The 17,325-nt window shown below is 29.2% G+C and overlaps 1 protein-coding gene across 2 annotated transcripts in view; it reads right to left on the bottom strand.

Annotated features, from left to right (window-relative positions):
- Positions 1-17,325, bottom strand: part of CenG1A (Centaurin gamma 1A) — a 332,755-nt gene that overhangs the window by 141,070 nt on the left and 174,360 nt on the right. For both annotated transcript variants that reach the window (XM_075375074.1, XM_075375073.1), the window contains exon 3: positions 14,899-15,131. In XM_075375074.1, the coding sequence (XP_075231189.1) occupies positions 14,899-15,131 (233 nt within the window). The remainder of the gene's footprint in view (positions 1-14,898; positions 15,132-17,325) is intronic.

The raw sequence follows: 17,325 nt of genomic DNA, 5'->3' as shown, positions 1-17,325 counted from the left end.
AGTACACAAGTTAAAATTCCACGTAGTTTATTTCATTATTATGGCTACGATAGATATTAAAACAAAAATCATTACTTTTAACAGATACCTTTGTTCCAAGGATCTATTAAAACCAGTTTTTTATAATAATCAATAATTTTACTGTAGAAATAAAAAATTGTAGAAAAAAACATTTTAATGAAAGAATCTTTCGAAAATTGTTTTCTCACTCAATTTCAAGATGTTTTAGAACGCTGTTTCTTTTAAAGTTAAAAATCTACTTTAAAATATTTTAATTATGAGTCAGATTACAAAGTCAAATATACTATATAACTTTTTTGAAGATGGAGGCAAGAGTAAACAATTTTGAAAATTATTTTACTCTAAGTTTAGAAAAAAACGTTGTTTTCTAATCTACTAATGGACCTGGCCAACATAGTTGGACTGGCCACTTCACTCTAGGAGCTAGAGGCAACCAACAGAACAGAGAACTGACCTGTAACATACACTACTGGTGGTTGGGAAGACCAAAAGACGTAAACTAAACAGAGAGCGAAGGGGTGAAGGACAGCCCTCTGCGGAGCCATCACTCGTCTGCACCTGAGCGGATGGGTGCTGGTGATGAGGCACAGAGACTCTTGACACCCTGAGCTCAAAAGTCACCTCCGAGGTTGTGTTATGCTTGACTGTTAATCCGGCCTCGGGTGGGGAGATACGGTGAAATAGGAGTTTTAGTCCGTAGGGTACGGGCACACATAGGTTCTGATAACAACATTTAGCCGAACCTGTACGAGTCCGACACTCCCCCACTTTGTGGGGGAGTACGTAAAAAAAAAAAAGGAAAAAGTTCAAAACGAAGAATTCGCAAATTTTCCTCAACCTCTCAAAGAAATTGAACAAAATTTTATGATAAATGTTTCATACATGGATATCTGGTCAATTTTAAACAAAATTAATTCATCCACTCTGAATATTAGCGAGGAAGAAAATACGTCACACATACATTTGTACGTATGAACATACGTACATTCAAACATCCGGAAAAATGTTTATTTTTTTGTCTAAATAAATTACTAAGGATTCGAAATGTCAAGATTTATTAAAATCTCAGAAATTGATTTTTTGACTTGTTTTCCCTCATGTAGAGCCGGGAAAAGAATCGGATGAAGCTGTGTCGGTGCGCACGGTCGTTAGTTTAACGTGAAACTTTACAGAGCTTGGCTGAAGTTATTCCGAGCTACAGACCAAGCAACTTATCTGTGGTGTGGGAGAGCCACAATCGTATTATTTTTTAACAAAATTGCAAGTCTCCAATGGAAAATTTTAGTTCCTTCATTTGGCCAACTTTACAGATAAATTGGTCGGTCTGTACGTCAGTGAGTTACTTTTAGTGTATTGGATTGAAATAAAAAAAAAGAGACATTGACTACATACTAAATTTAATTTTAACATAAAACAGATACTAAATGGTACACGATATTTATTTCAATTTTAACATAAAACAGACACTGAATGATGCATGATATTTATTTCAACTAAGCTGTTCGAAGACAATTTTGTTCAACATCGGTCTGTGATATGAGAAGTAAGAGAGATAAGGCATAATTGACAGCGGTAGAGGTGCTCGCGCCGTCGGCGTCGTTCACTGAGCGCGCTGTGCCAGCTTTGCGACGCTTCCGAAACAGTTTCGCTCCTCGGCACCGGACATTGGGGTAACTATGCGTGGCCCATAACCTCCCCTCTCCAACGACATACGTAATATATATTTCCGGCTGGCTTTTGCTCGGGCTGAGGCTGACATATTGAATTTTTATGCTTTTTTACATGTTTACTTTAATTTTTTACAGGTAAAATATTGCCCAAAATACACTTATTATTACATAAATCTATCTATCTCGACAAATTTTAAATAGAAACACACAAATTACAGCGCTATCACGACTAAGTCGTGAGGTTCACTGAATAGAAATAAGCAAGAGCGCCAGTTTTGGCCGATCTGCGCTGTGCTTCCTCCCCGCCAAACCATTTGTCAGTGACGCAAACTCAGTCGTATCGGCGAGCTGACCATGTAAGTTATAAAATGACATCGTATTCACGTCTCTGAGACTAACAGTTAGGGAGTTATTTAGGTAGGACGATATAGACCTTTTCGTTACGCCACAAATATTTGTTCTAGTACCCGTATCTTACGATGTGATTTCAAAGACGTTTCACGATAAAAAAAAGAAAATGAATAATTGAACTACGCCTAACAGCTATTATACTACCACAATGTTTAACTTTTCTTTTCATTAATAGTTTTTTCTAGACAGTTTCCTAAATTGAAAAATTCTTGTTAACAGTAAAATTATAATACAGCATTTTTCTACAACATTTCAATGTACTTTTTTTTAATAAAAGTCAAATTTCTTAAAGCTTAAACGCGTCATATTCAGTTGACGTTGCATAGATTTTCCCAGAATTCTGTATAATTTTTATTTTAACACTAACGCTGAAGTAATTGTACGTCAACATTAAAAAAATGTGTTTTGTGACACTAAGTTTTTGTGTTTTACAATAATTTTCTGAAATATTACTAAAGATACACTTTTTCCCTGTTTTATTGTTTTTTACAGGTCAAATACCATACGAATCTATCAAATTTATCTGATAATTTATGTTCCTAACAATTTTAATATGAGTTATTATCTTGGAGCAAAAATCTGGACAAAATTTTTCGCTAGCGTGTTTGAACCCATGTTTATACGATTTTTTTAATTAATTTTTTTTTGTTGAACATATCATGAATATTTCCCCAATTTCTTACTGAGACACTTTGTAAATTATATATAAATTGCACAACGTATAAAAAAAAAATTATTTTTGATCATCAAAAAGCTTTTTTGTAACTTATTGTTTATAATTATTTAAAAAAAATAAAAACGAATATAATCACTTTTCCATGCTGATTCATAAAGATAATTTTGAAACGGCTAGTGTCATCTCTTCTATTATTATTACAATCATTATGAGTATAATTTTGAAGACGTTTAGCAGTATTTTTAAATTTCTTTTTTGAGAGGCATTTAAAAAATAAAATCTTAAATTTTAAAATGTCCATTCCCGGCTCAAAAATAAGGCACATTTATTGCAACTAACTTAAATACATGATTTCTTAATAAATATACAAATTTTAATTTTATCTGGATAATAACAAAAGTTTTACAATATTTTAAAAATTATGTTACAAACTAGGTAAATTTTTTGCTAATCGAACTACGCTTACAAAAGGGCACACCTTTGTAAGAAGTGATACGCCAAATTAGAACTTTTACACGAATTTAAATATTGTTATTAAAAGCCACTTTTACTAATAATAAAAATACTTTTATAAGCCTGTAAAATAACTAGAAAATATTCTACAATGTACGATTTCCGGAAGTATATTATTCTAACATAATCGTTAAATTTATACTTTAACAGCAGTAATAAAATTAACAACTGAATAAGATATTAACGTAATTTTCCATTTATGTAAAACAATACGCTATAAATGAAATGATAATCCGGAAGTACACTCATAAAATTGCAATCTGTTAGATGACCAAGAATGTAATAAAAACCTGCGAATATATTGTTTTATGTATACAGTAAACTACAAGGAATATGCCTGATGAATATTAAAAAATGTTCTTACAGATAAACTAGATGCACAATAATGACTAAATTAAAATATTCCCAGTTGTTTCTTTAATAAGAAATTTAAATTTTTTGAGCACAAAATCAGCATGAAGGAAACAAAAAAACTCATTAAAAAAAAGAAGAGTAATATATAACATTTTTTATTGGAATATTAAGCAAGTTGTTAAATAATAATCGTATTTACATAAGGTTCTAGCTCTTCGAATATAGCAGAAAATTAAGTTTAAGGGTGGCATTTAAAATTTAAAAAATTCTTTTTTTATTTAAAAGTATATTTTATTAGATTAAAAAAAAATTAATTCCGATGAGATTAATATCCTAAAAAAATAATGTTACAGACGGGAGGCAAGGAATAAATGAAAATTATTAAAGGATCTAAATCAGTTCCCCTAGTTCACCGAATTTATGCGATTCTGAGTGTAACTTCTTTATATACTACCTGAATATATGACAAGGTAGTAGGAGATAATTAAGAAAAGGACCTTATAAGATGGTATGAAAAAGCTGATCATTAATATATTCAGAGTCATTTTGATTCTTCGGTCATCGTCAGTAATGAAGTTTTTAATCCTGTTTTAACCTATACATGCTAACAATTAAAAATTAATTAACATAATATTTATTAGCATAATTCAAGCAGTTTGTGACGAACAGTTTTACTTATACCAGGCATCAATTTCTCCTTCGTTCTCTCCCTGTCCACCATTTTATTACTTTTATATAAAAATTTATATCTGAATAGACGAATCACATTAATATTTGGAAAGCGTCTTGGTAATAAAGTTTTAAAATTAGCAAAAAATCAGGACGTAAATACCTTCGCAAATTACAAAATAAAGGCTATTTTTATTATTCAATCCGTTATATCTCCATAAATATAAGTCTTAACAAAATGTATGTCACGTGCTAAAATATTAAGCCTTTCATTTTGAAAAAACTGACATTTTATATTTAAAATCGGTCAAGTTATGGCAGAAAATTGATGTAATTGTGTCTGTTTTCATGTACACCACTTTCCGTTCAATTTGATGATATATTAATTGTTTATATTTATTGTTAATTCTAGTACTGTAAATTAGTATCAAATTAAGTAATAATTTTCTCACAATAATAAACCTAATAATTATAGCAGAAAATTACAACATCAAAAGTCAAATGAAGCATTTTAATCTTTAAGGGGAAGGATAATAGGTTCGAATCAGACTTCATTTCCTTTTTTATTTTATCTTTTTTTAAAGTTTTTTTTAAACTTTTCTTTTTTAAATTAAATATATTGATTTATTAATAATTATTAATCCGCGATTGTAAAAAAAAAAAAATAAATAATTCAATAATAACAATAAAAAAAAAAAAAATGAAAAAACTCAAAAGTTATTAGTGAAATAAATTTCCTGCACTTTTAAAAATGTGCATATGTAATTTAATAGGCATTATTACATATATGTATATGTAATAGATTTGGTGAAACATCAGATTATTTAATATTAATTGAAAATTATAATTTAGAATCGCATTATTTATGGATTTTCTACTTTAATTTCTGTTTAATTTTATTTAATTATTCTGAAATTTCTGTTTAATTTTATTCACATTAAAGTTAACTACAGTGACTGAAAAATACACCCTCAGAAGAACAACATATACACTGAGGCATACTTGCCCCATCTGTAATAAATTGCAAAAGATTCTTACCTATTAGTTCGTTACTTCTCTGATATTGTCTGAAAATATTCTCCCTAAGTCGAGGTTTATCATCATTTCACTTATTTGTTTTTTTTGTTGCCATTCATTTAATCGCTCTTTGGTTTGATATAATTCTTCTGATCTTAATTTGTGTACCCGTTCTTTGGTTTTCAAATTTTCTCTCTCTTTATATTCATCATCTTCTATTAATCTTTTTATTATTTCTTTGGTCTTAATGTTTTCTTCCTCTATATATTTATCTTATTTAATTCATCATTAACATATATACACAAAATGATGTTAAAAGTTAATTATTTACAGTTAATGTATACCAATTGTAATAATTTTAATTGTATAAATAAAGTTCATGTTTGATTTATTAATAATTATTAAGCTCCGACTATAAAAAAAGTTTTACGATAAATTAGAATTCAACAAGTTATTAATGAAATAAAATTTTATGAACCTTTCATTTTTTAAAAATGTGTATATGTAATTTAATATTCGTACAAGGAAGTCTTGTAGTGTCCACATCAGATTTTTTATATCAGATTGCTTCATATCTTTTCCGATAAGTATTAATAACAGATTTGTTTCCTAATTACTATAAACACTTAAGGAAATCATATTTTATTTACTACTTCATCACTTTTGTGTAAACCTATCGGAATTCATTCCATTACTGGAATCTCTTTTTTTAATAACAAAACTGCTTTTTCAATTATTTTTTAATCTAATACGACTTTACATTCTTGAGATGCTAGAAAAAATATTACGAAGAAATGCCTTATTAATAGCTTAATAATCAGTCAATTTTTTCTCATTCTCCTCTCCCGGTTTAGAATTTTTAGGAGGACCGACAGTTTACTATTTATTGAATATTTAACAACTATTTTCGGCAGGAATGGATTAATTAAATTAAAAATAAAGACCACATAAATACCTGGACCGGTTACGGTACGTTTTATATATAAATAAATTATTTTTTTAGATTGTCTAATGCGGATGAAAACAGTCCGGACGGTTGGATATCGGGAAAATCGACGTCTCTCCGTATTATTATTATTATTATTAATGACACAACAATAATAATATTGTTGTGTAAGTTTATCGACCCATACATTAAATATGCAATTAACCAAAATAAACAAGTGACAAATATACAACATAACGCTAATAATCAATCCACAGCTTTTTCAAGAGATAGCATACACAGAGATACTAACTTTAATTATAACTGATAATTTTAATTGAAATTATAATTGGTAATTTTAATTATCAATGAACTGGACTCTAGTTTAGCTAATCAAATGTAGAATATTTGTGTGTTTTAGCATTTAAAAAGCTTAAGATTATAAGTAAAACGTTATACAGGTTATTTAGTTATGAAATACAACAATACTGTCAGTATACGTAATACGCTAATAAAAATCCCGCCGAGAAAACACTACAAAATGTATAGATTGTACATAGATTTTTTGTATAAAGACTGCATAACAGATCGAATTCACCAAAAATGTTATTTTTATTATGCTAAGTTTAAAGAAAAAATATACTGCGAAAAAAATTTCTTCATAATTTCCAAAGCTATAAAAAAAACTTCATTCAGTTTTACATATTGTCTGATTTTAAATAAAACAAATCAGCTGGAAATACCTACTTAAAAAATCTGATGTAGACACCGCATGATTTCCTTGTTCGCCTATTGAATTACAGATACTAGTTCGTGTATCGAACTAATCGATACACGAACTTCTGTTTTTTTTTTTTTCAATTTTTTGTTATTGAATTATTATTTATTGTAATTTTTTTTTACAATCAGACATTAATAATTATAAATAAATCAATATATTTAAATAAAAAAAAAAGTTAAAAAAAAGGAGATGAAGTCTGATTCCAATCGATGTACCTTCCCCTTGTAAGATTCAAATATTTCATTAATTAAAATTCTATTTGGCTATAACTCTGGAAAAAGTACAATAAGTACCACTTATGATATATCGTTGAAAAGCTCTCAACGATAACCTACTACTGCTTTTGGATTCTGGGCTTTTTTGGACTTTTTAGTCAATTAAAATCAAAAGGGGAGGTGCTACAACAATCTTAAATAAAAAATTTCAACATTCTATGGTTAATCGTTTTTGAGTTATGCGAGATCCATACGTACGGACAGACGTCAAGTCGAAATAGTCGAAATGGATTCAGGGATTCCGTTGAAATCTGAAAACCGAAATTTTTTTTTTTTACGCAATCACAATAATTCCTCAACTTCGTACAAGGAAGTAAAAATGTATTACAAATTTATTTGAGTACTCAGCTGTTAATTTACAATGCGATTTGTATTACGTTGAAACAATGCGACTTATTAACTCCTCATTTCACATTTTTACTTCAACATACTTGTAATGGTAAAATTTGATAGTGCTAGTAAAAATGAAGATGTGTTTCCAGCTTATTTGTTTCATTTATGATAAGTAAAAAATACCAATTGATATTAACAATGGAAGTTAATTTTTATTTAGAAAATAATATCAGTTGATATAGTCATTTAATTTATGTTTTCAATTATTAGTTATTGTTTAATGTTATCATCAGTTATAGCACTGCTTAAAGATCGTTATTGTATGTATTATAAATAAAATATGCAATAAAATTGTTCATGCAGCGCGTTTTACCTTTTTTTAATATTACAAGATTTTTCCGTAATTTGCAACTTTGAATGCTTATAACTCGATAACGAAATCATTAACATAAAAACAGGTTCAACCATTGTTTTGCTTGTAAAATTTTAAATCGAAATCATGTGTCATATCTTCACTTTCCTACCTAAAAAAAAAATATATTTTATTCGATATGGCACATCCAAGACGGCGGACAAAAATGAAAAACTCACCATAATGCAGATTTTTTAAAAACTATTTAGAACCCCATTCTTTCTTGCTCCAAATAACTCTCACATGTGCAATATAAAGTTATTTCCATATTTGAATATCACCCGGTATATATATATCTTCTCTTATTATTAATATTTATCTTAGGTCAGGATTGTCAGATGAAAATATTTACCTTCCTCAGATGTGATAATACATATTATATATATAAATTGAATTTATGGTTTGAGGAAACGAACGGATTAACAGGTTTGTTCAAAGTATACATAGAACCGATATGCTTTCCACAACTAAATTCATTCTCGTATAGGATTTAGTAATGTAATTACTCTAAGTTACATAAATCAAAGTTAATTTTGTGATTAAAATGTTTATAGTATAATAATATACGTTAGTTTGAAATAGGTCGCAGTAAGCAATTGTGATTAAATTTACATCGTTTGTAAAATATGAATGGTATGTGTTATATATACACATACATGTATTATAATGTAACATTTAATTATATTAATTATTTTACGAGTTAAGCTTATTAACATTTATTATTAATTTTCAGTGAAGTCATTAACAATAAACTCGTATATCACTTCACAGCAGAAGTCTAATTTATCTCCTCGTTATGATCAATAGTAAATTATACTGTTATGCACGTTTTATTTACAGATAGGAGAAATAATATCTTAAAAGATTTAAAATCTCTGAATGTTTATTTATTTTTTTCATTAATCTTTATTTCGAATTTCTTTTTTATCTCAAATTACTTATTACCTGTATATTCCTTATCTTTTCGATTATCCTTTTTATATATTTAACCCTTGAACGTAGGGAAACGAAAAAAGGGGGTTATTGTGTAGTTTATCTATGCGGAGTATGTTGACGATTTTCTCGGCACCTATTGCAGATATCGAGTTGGTTTTTCACAAAATTGTTTGTTATATTCCCCCGAAGATTTTCAGTCATTTTCATTTTATTATTTTTAATTTTTTTACTTCATTTTTTAACGTTGGGATTTAAAAAAAAAATTAAATTTTATAATTGGTTTATTTACAGTTTTTGTACCACGTAAAGTATGTGGAATCATTATTAAATTCCCTAAACCGATATATAATCTCCAGTCGATTTTACCAGGAAGATAATACAAAAAGCCCACAGGTTTAGAAATCACGATAGTAGAATGTAAAATAAAATTTTTTTTTTTATGTAATTTTCACTCTAAATTAGTTTAGAGGAAGCGAAATTGTTCGCTTCCTGTAAAAAAAGAAAAATAAAAGCTGGTAAAGCTTTCATAAAAATGATATTACCATCAAGATTATAAGAAATCAATTTCACACGAATTAATAACTGAATTCGATCAGTTTTTCATAAATATGTATATAAATATACATAAAATAGTACGCGATGAAAATCTGTATTATTTGCATTATTTAGTATTATCTGTAATATTTGCATAAGATGCCTTCTACAACGATACGTTCAATAATGTTATTTATTCGATATTATTTTTAAACTACCGAATCATTTTCCAATTTTTTTATGACCAATTCAACAAATTCTCAGTATTTATATTAATTGTACCTTCTTGTGTAATATTAATAGTGTGTTTGTATTTTTTCTTTTTAGGAAAGATAAGAACGCTCGACTTTATTCGGAAAAAGAGCTTCAGCCGTTATGATCCACAAACTGCTTTCTTCCAGATAACACTAAAAATACACAAAATCTAAAGATCTCGGAAATCGACTGTCGTAGAAAGCAAGATACAGAAAAAATAAATCCACTACCCACAGGAAACGCAAGGCAACCTCCTAGCAAGAGAGGCCCATTTCGTTCATAATCACTATGAAAATTGGAGCAATTTTTCTAGGATAGGAACAGAAAATTACTGTTAAGAGATATTTTATCCTCAAGAAAGTAAATAGCAGACCAATTAAAGATATATGGTTCTTAAAAACAACTCGAGTATATATATACACGAGTCCAGATAAACAGTAAATTATCAGCATATAATAATATATAATCCACTGAATTTTTTGAATAATTAAGATCTTCAAAATAGTTTACAACCATATCAATTTAAATTTAATATTTACTACAACTTTTTATAGTAAATATACATCTAGAAATAAATTTTCTAAAATATTTTTCCTATATAGTAAAGAATTCACAGTCTAAAAGCTATTACGAAAAAAATCTAAGATTTGTTCTAAAAACCTAAATTTGTCCAGCAAGGTTAAAAATGTCATAAAAATATGATTATCCAAATAACAGATTATAAGAAATAATAATTAATATTATTTTTGAATTCTTCAAAAAGTTAAAAAAAATAATAACTGCAATGAAAAGGCCAAACCAAATTTAAAAAAAAGAGATTAAAACCACTAAAACACTGACAACACAGTTGTCTCGGATGCACGGCTTACACATACATTCACACAAAACTTAATTAAAAATATTTATCATTTTATTTAAATATAATATTCTTCCGTTTATTTAATTCAACGATTCTAACTAAACCACGAGCGCGCGCATACCCTATTTAATTCACGCGGGTGTGGCGGTACGAGCGGCGACGGTCGGCACTACGCAAAATAATGTAATTTCACAACCTACATAAAACAAATTTCGCTTGTACGGTCGGCAGCTGGTGTATCCTCAAGGCTTAACGCACCAGGTACCGAGTCAACCGGACGATCTAGTTCGAGAACCAGCCAGATCGAGTTATTTTTTTTACACTTTAAATATTATTTATTTATTTAATTCTACCGCTAACCTGTGACGTCACAACATAGCCTTACTTCAGAGCATTTTTTTTGGGTGGGGGTGCGATTTGGCAACTTTTTTTTTCAAATATTATTATTTAATTATCTACAAATTTGCCTAAAAAAGCACGACCTTAATTAGACGAAATCTAGAGATACTGAGGGTGACTTTGCTTCACAGCCTCATCCCCTTGACCTTTTGATATTTGGATAGGTCTAACAAAGTACTGCTCGTACGATAAAAAGTTATTTAAAAAATCGCAAATATAAGAATCCTGCACATTAATTAATAAAAACTAAGAAAACAATGTAAAGAGAACTTAGCAAGAGCAAAAGCTCTTTAGAATTGCAGGAATATGTATTTTTTATGCGTTTTGAAAAATAAAAAAGATGTAAAGAAACGATTAGAGACTCTTACTGTTTTTATAAAATAAAAGTTCTTTGATATACGAAAGGAGATATTATTTCTACCTAAATATTTCAATTAACGTTCTTCAAATTTTGGTTGAAACTAGTTTGAATGCCATCATTACTGTAGCAGAATACCTATCATACCGTTGTAATTATTCAATATTAAGTGAAGAATACGAGAAAATAAAACTTTAAATTGTTCATCAAAATAATGTAAATTCCTGTTTACGAAATTCTTTTTCCTAAGGTGTGAAAAATAACAGCTCGAATACCAAAGGAACTTTCTCAACAAATTAAAAAAAATCCCTTTCAGCACGCCGGAAGGCGGAGGTAGAATTCACCGGTGCTAAGTAGGAGATAAAAAAGATTTCCACCTTAAAGTTCAGAAAAACTTCAAATTTACTCAATACGACAATAGTTGCATGTGAAAAAAAGTTTCACATGTTTAGCATACGACAAGCCCCATCTTCTTACAATTCCAGTAATATTTTGGTCATCCCTTGCCATAAGGATTGGTCATATCAAAAATCGTTTCAGACAAAACTTTTAGGTAATATTTAGAGGACTAACGACCACTTTAAACCGATTCGATACCGTGTCTATTATAGGAGGTATGATTATTTTTTGTCTTCGAAACCGCATTTTTTTCCACCCGTAGACCAATTGTTGGTGATATCAAAAAACATTATTTAAATAAGATTTAGGCCCATATCCAAAAAATAGTTAGAACATTAAACGAATTCGATATTTTACTTAATAAGAAAGTTATAGTGATATTTTGTTTTTTTCGAAAAAAAACCACCGCATTTCCTCCCCCATGGTCCGATTTTGGCCGTTAACGAACTCGACCGAGATTTTGGGTCGAGTTTTTTTTAGGGAACATTTTGAAAGTGATTGACGGAAAATTACGGCAGTTATCATGTCCACAAGAAAGTGCAATATATATATATATATATATATATATATATACGTTTGTGCTGATGGTGATTTCGGGGTCTGGGGGATGTGAAACCCGAAGATATTTCGAAATTTTTCGGAAGTCGAATCATGGTACCCATTACAATAGGTAGCTTTCTAATGAAATCTACCTAAAAAAGAATAGATAAAAAAATAAATACTGATTGAAAAGCGAACTCTCTTTTTTTATGGCGGTTAAAAATAAAAAAGAAATTTGATAAATATTGTTCAATAATTTTATAAATTAATGAAAATGTAAGTTCAATTCAGTTTAAGAAAAAAATTAATTATCATACTTATAAAGAGATAAAACGTTTTCAGATATTTATAAAACCCTTCTTCTACAATAATTAAAAAGACTAGTAAAAATCGAACGAACAATTACGAAGCGCCGTAGAATTTAGCTCAATAGCTAATTTTACCTCAATTTGACCTAAATTACACATATAAGATTTTAAAATCTACGAAAATATTAAAATTACAAGCGAAGTACATTGTATTATTAATGAGATTAATACAAGAAAATTTACGTTTTAATTGGAACAAATTTGAAACTCATTAGCCGCATCCTCCAGAACATTATTATAAAACCACAAGGGGTCACAAGCGTCGTACATGTACCTTCATTACATGTTAATGTTGCAACTAAAATCGTAGACTATGTAAACTAAACTTTAATGTTTGTTATTCATGCGGTGACGCTGATGTAATTTTGTGGTTAAATTAAATTTGATGATTAATTAATTATGCAATGCTTTTTTAATTTCTTTTTTCTTCTTATATCTTTTGATTTACTTTTGATTTATTATATGAATGTTAACTAATACCTAACGTATACACTCGGTAATACTTAAGTATTCTGATTTGTAGTTTTTCATGTTCCTTTTTTTCTCCACCACGCAAATATAATTTCACGTAATTTATTTTTTTTTCTTCCAGAAATTCTTCAATCTTTCGGACTGTTTAGCTCTTCTTTCTTCAGTTCATTCTCCTCTGTTGAGTTTTCCTTTCACCTACAGGAACTTTTAATTTAAAAATTTTCTTTCTGTACTCTTTTTAATTTAAACAGTCGTTTTCTCTAATATTGAACTTTTTGAGCTCTTCTTTTATCTGTTTAATACAGCCACTTTGACCTTTGTAGTCGTAGTTTCCGAGTTTATTGAAAATCTACTCGTTTAGCCTTGATTGATTCATTCGGGCCATGTGTCCATAGAATTTCAGTTGTCGTTTTGTTATTGTTACTTCCAGATCTTCAATTTTATCGTATATATCTATTTGATATCAGTCTGTGGCCTTCTTGTATTCTTCTTGGACCATAAATCCTTCTTAAAATTCTTCTTTCTGTCTCGAGTAGATTTTCTATTCCAGTTATATTTGTAGTCGCCATGCCGTAAAAAGATGACCGATCTTAAAACTGTGCTATAATACCTTATGCGTTTATTGAGAGGTTATTTTTATTATAAATATTTTTTCTATAAAACGTTAGTTGTTTTAATTTGTATTTTTGGTCTCAATTTCTAACAGTTTTTCTAATTATTCCTCCAAGATATTTAAAATGGTCCGTGATCTTAATTTTGCCACAGTTTGTTCCTAATGTCTATTTGGGATATTAACTGGTACTTTTCATCATTTCTATCTTTGACGAAAAGAAGATCTCCAGCCTTTTTTTTCCAGCTACATCTTTCAATTGGTTAATTTGACTAATTGCTTCCTGTTCTGATTCTGCAGAGTGCTATGTCATCGGCAGAAGCTCGGCATTTAATCTTAACGTTGTGGTTCTTTGTTCCTATTTTTGCACTTGTCATTATTTTCTCGGAAAGTTTACATGGCATTATTTCAAACCAAGTTGAAAAGCATTGGTGAAAAGCAGTGAAACTTTCGAGTTCTTTATTTTATAAATATTAAAACATATTTCACAGAGAAGTCTAAGTAAAATAATATTTTCTGTAATAAATAAATATAAAAGAATACATAAAACAAAACACGGGACCAAACTCAACTCCGATTTTTTTTTAAAAATTTGCCGCAGTTTTCTAATTGAATTTAAATAAAAATATACATTAAAAAAATGTAGCTAATCGCATCTAACATACAAAACAATTCTTTGCATTTAAAACAGAATTATAACCAGCAGTATTTATTAAAAAGCTGAAGTATAAATATGAAATAGCATTCCAAAAAAGAAGGGATGATCATTAATCGTTAATCAGTTGGTGGGGAGGTAGCAGTTGCTATGGAAATGCACGCCACATCCAGTGTGTGGTGTCCCAGAGATGTTTTAAGGCAATAAAAAGTGAAGTATTTCACCGCCTACTTCAAGATGCTACTATTATGATTGTAACAATAAATCAAAATGTCCTGGATAAAATAGTAAATATCCAAAAATACTACCAAGAAAATGCTATTTATGAACGCAGGATAAAATGTTTCGATTACTAAACTTTATAACTACAAAAATTTAATGATTATACTAAAGGTACGATTTTTGTTTACTAGAAAAGATTAATTACCGTTAAAAATATTCAATATAAAAAACATACCTGTAACTCAGGTGGTCCTCCTTCATCCCGTATTAATAGTAAATGACTTTGGCCATCTAATAAAATTTCTTTTTTAAATCGACCGCCTTCAGGAGATTCCTCTTGCATATACGAACCGGTCAAGTATCGATGTACTAAGGCTGACTTTCCTGAAGCCAAAGCACCAACTATGCCCAGTCTTAAATCTGGTACAGAACGAGATAAAGTCCATTCTTGACTATTCACAAACGAATCTGAAACAATGAATAAATCTATAAGTTAATTAATTACAGTAATGGTCTATTTTATACATAATTAGAAATCTATTTTTAATGACTTTTCGATGAAAAGTACGGTATTACCTTCGGTCGCATGGTGGCAGTAAGGGATGAAAATAAATTTTCTTTACGTATGAGGAGCACGAAAACATTCACCAAAATTCACTTACCATTTACTTAAATTGTAAATATATATATATTTATTTATAAGACTATATACAAAATTTTGTGGCTCGAAAATCTCCTAACTACATCAATTTCTTTTAAATTTAGATATATTATAGTAGTGTACGGAAGTTTTGCATGTGAAACTTTTATCAAGATTGGTTAAATCATTCTTCAGTTAGCTCAATTTAAGGTCGAAAGAATCTATGCGGGACAATTTAGAAGCGTAGTTTATTATGACGCTGCAAGTTGGAACGTTGACGTTTCCTCATCTGCCGGTTTTTTAAGTTTAATATTTTTAAACATTAAAAATATTAATGATTATTTTTAGCAATATTAATAAACAAGATTAAATGGTATTAAACCTAGATTAAAATAACGAAAAAAAATTTGTCTACTGCCCGGACGCAAGTTAATCGACTTTTATTTTTATTGATATCAAACTTCTTCACCACAGAAGCTTATGAAGAAGTTTGTATAAAAGAAAGTGAAAACTGAGATTTATAGCGTATGAAAAATTTGCTTTACCAGGATTCAAACCGGACCTCCGGATGAAAGGCCAACTCCACCGGGTTGGTCTAGTGGTTAACGCGTCTTCCCAAATCAGCTGATTTGGAAGTCGAGAGTTACAGCGTTCAAGTCCTAGTAAAGCCAGTTATTTTTACACGGATTTGAATACTAGATCGTGGATACCGGTGTTCTTTGATGGTTGGGTTTCAATTAACCACACATCACAGGAACGGTCGAACTGAGAATGTACAAGACTACACTTCATTTACACTCATACATATCATCCTCATTCATCCTCTGAAGAATTATCTAAACGGTAGTTACCGGAGGCTAAACAGGAAAAAGAAAGGATGAAAGGCCAAGACGCTACCATACCGCCACAGAAATGGGCATTTGTATTACATTTATTTTAAATAAAATTTTTATATTTCTTTTAAAATAATAATAACCGTGGTTTTTAGTAAGGTATTTTTATGTTAAGATACACACTACAGTCAGTTATATACGTACGTATAAAAACAATATACATAATTATGATTACGTAAGACGTTCAAAATAAATAAGAATAATGAATGGATACAATAATTATACCCCAGTGAATGACGTAAAAAGAGAACAAGCCTGAAATATGGATTATAAAAAATATAACAGCTTTAGAACTATGCACGATCGGATCGGCACATAATTAATTTTTCACACCCCGGAACGATCAAATTTTAATGAATCTAAAAGATAAGGGAAAATATGGGAACATCAGGTATTTAAATACATCTCGATTTAAATTAAATCATTTTCATATTTTTGAGAGGATATAATATTAAAAAAATCACAAAAAATCCTGGCAACAAAGTTTTTATACTATCCTAATATTGGTCATTTATTTGCATACAACGGTAAAATAATGATACTTGAAAATAAACTAAAAAAAGTTTTTAAAGATTCAAAAAAATCGAAATTTTTAAACTTTTATTGGCTCCTCCACTCCCAATATTGCTTCCAAAGTATTTTTTTGGTGGTCTTTTGCAGTAATATTATGTTTTGGATGATATAAAAATTTTTGGATAAAAATGCAATAAATTAAAAATAGCTTTTTCGATTTTTGGGGAAAGGGGAGAATTTAGGGACAATTTTTTATTTTTAAATGGTCAGTCTACGATAACGTAGACTGGAATAAAATGTTCAGCATTTTAAAAAATTAGGGTTCAAATACAGAGATAGAAGAACAATTGCTAACATGTACAGGAACCAAACAGCAACAGTAGCAATTGAAGAACATAAGAAAGAAGCCATAATAAGAAAGGGAGTCCGACAAGGATGTTCCCTATCTCCGTTACTTTTCAATCTTTACATGGAACTAGCAGTTAATGATGTTAAAGAACAATTTAGATTCGGAGTAACAGTACAAGGTGAAAAGATAAAGATGCTACGATTTGCTGATGATATAGTAATTCTAGCCGAGAATAAAAAGGATTTAGAAGAAACAATGAACGGCATA

This window comes from Lycorma delicatula, chromosome 9, assembly GCF_047948215.1.
Source record: "Lycorma delicatula isolate Av1 chromosome 9, ASM4794821v1, whole genome shotgun sequence".
NCBI lineage: Eukaryota > Metazoa > Arthropoda > Insecta > Hemiptera > Fulgoridae > Lycorma > Lycorma delicatula.
Note: the sequence above shows the minus strand (reverse complement) of the source record. Positions and strands in the feature narration are given on the sequence as shown.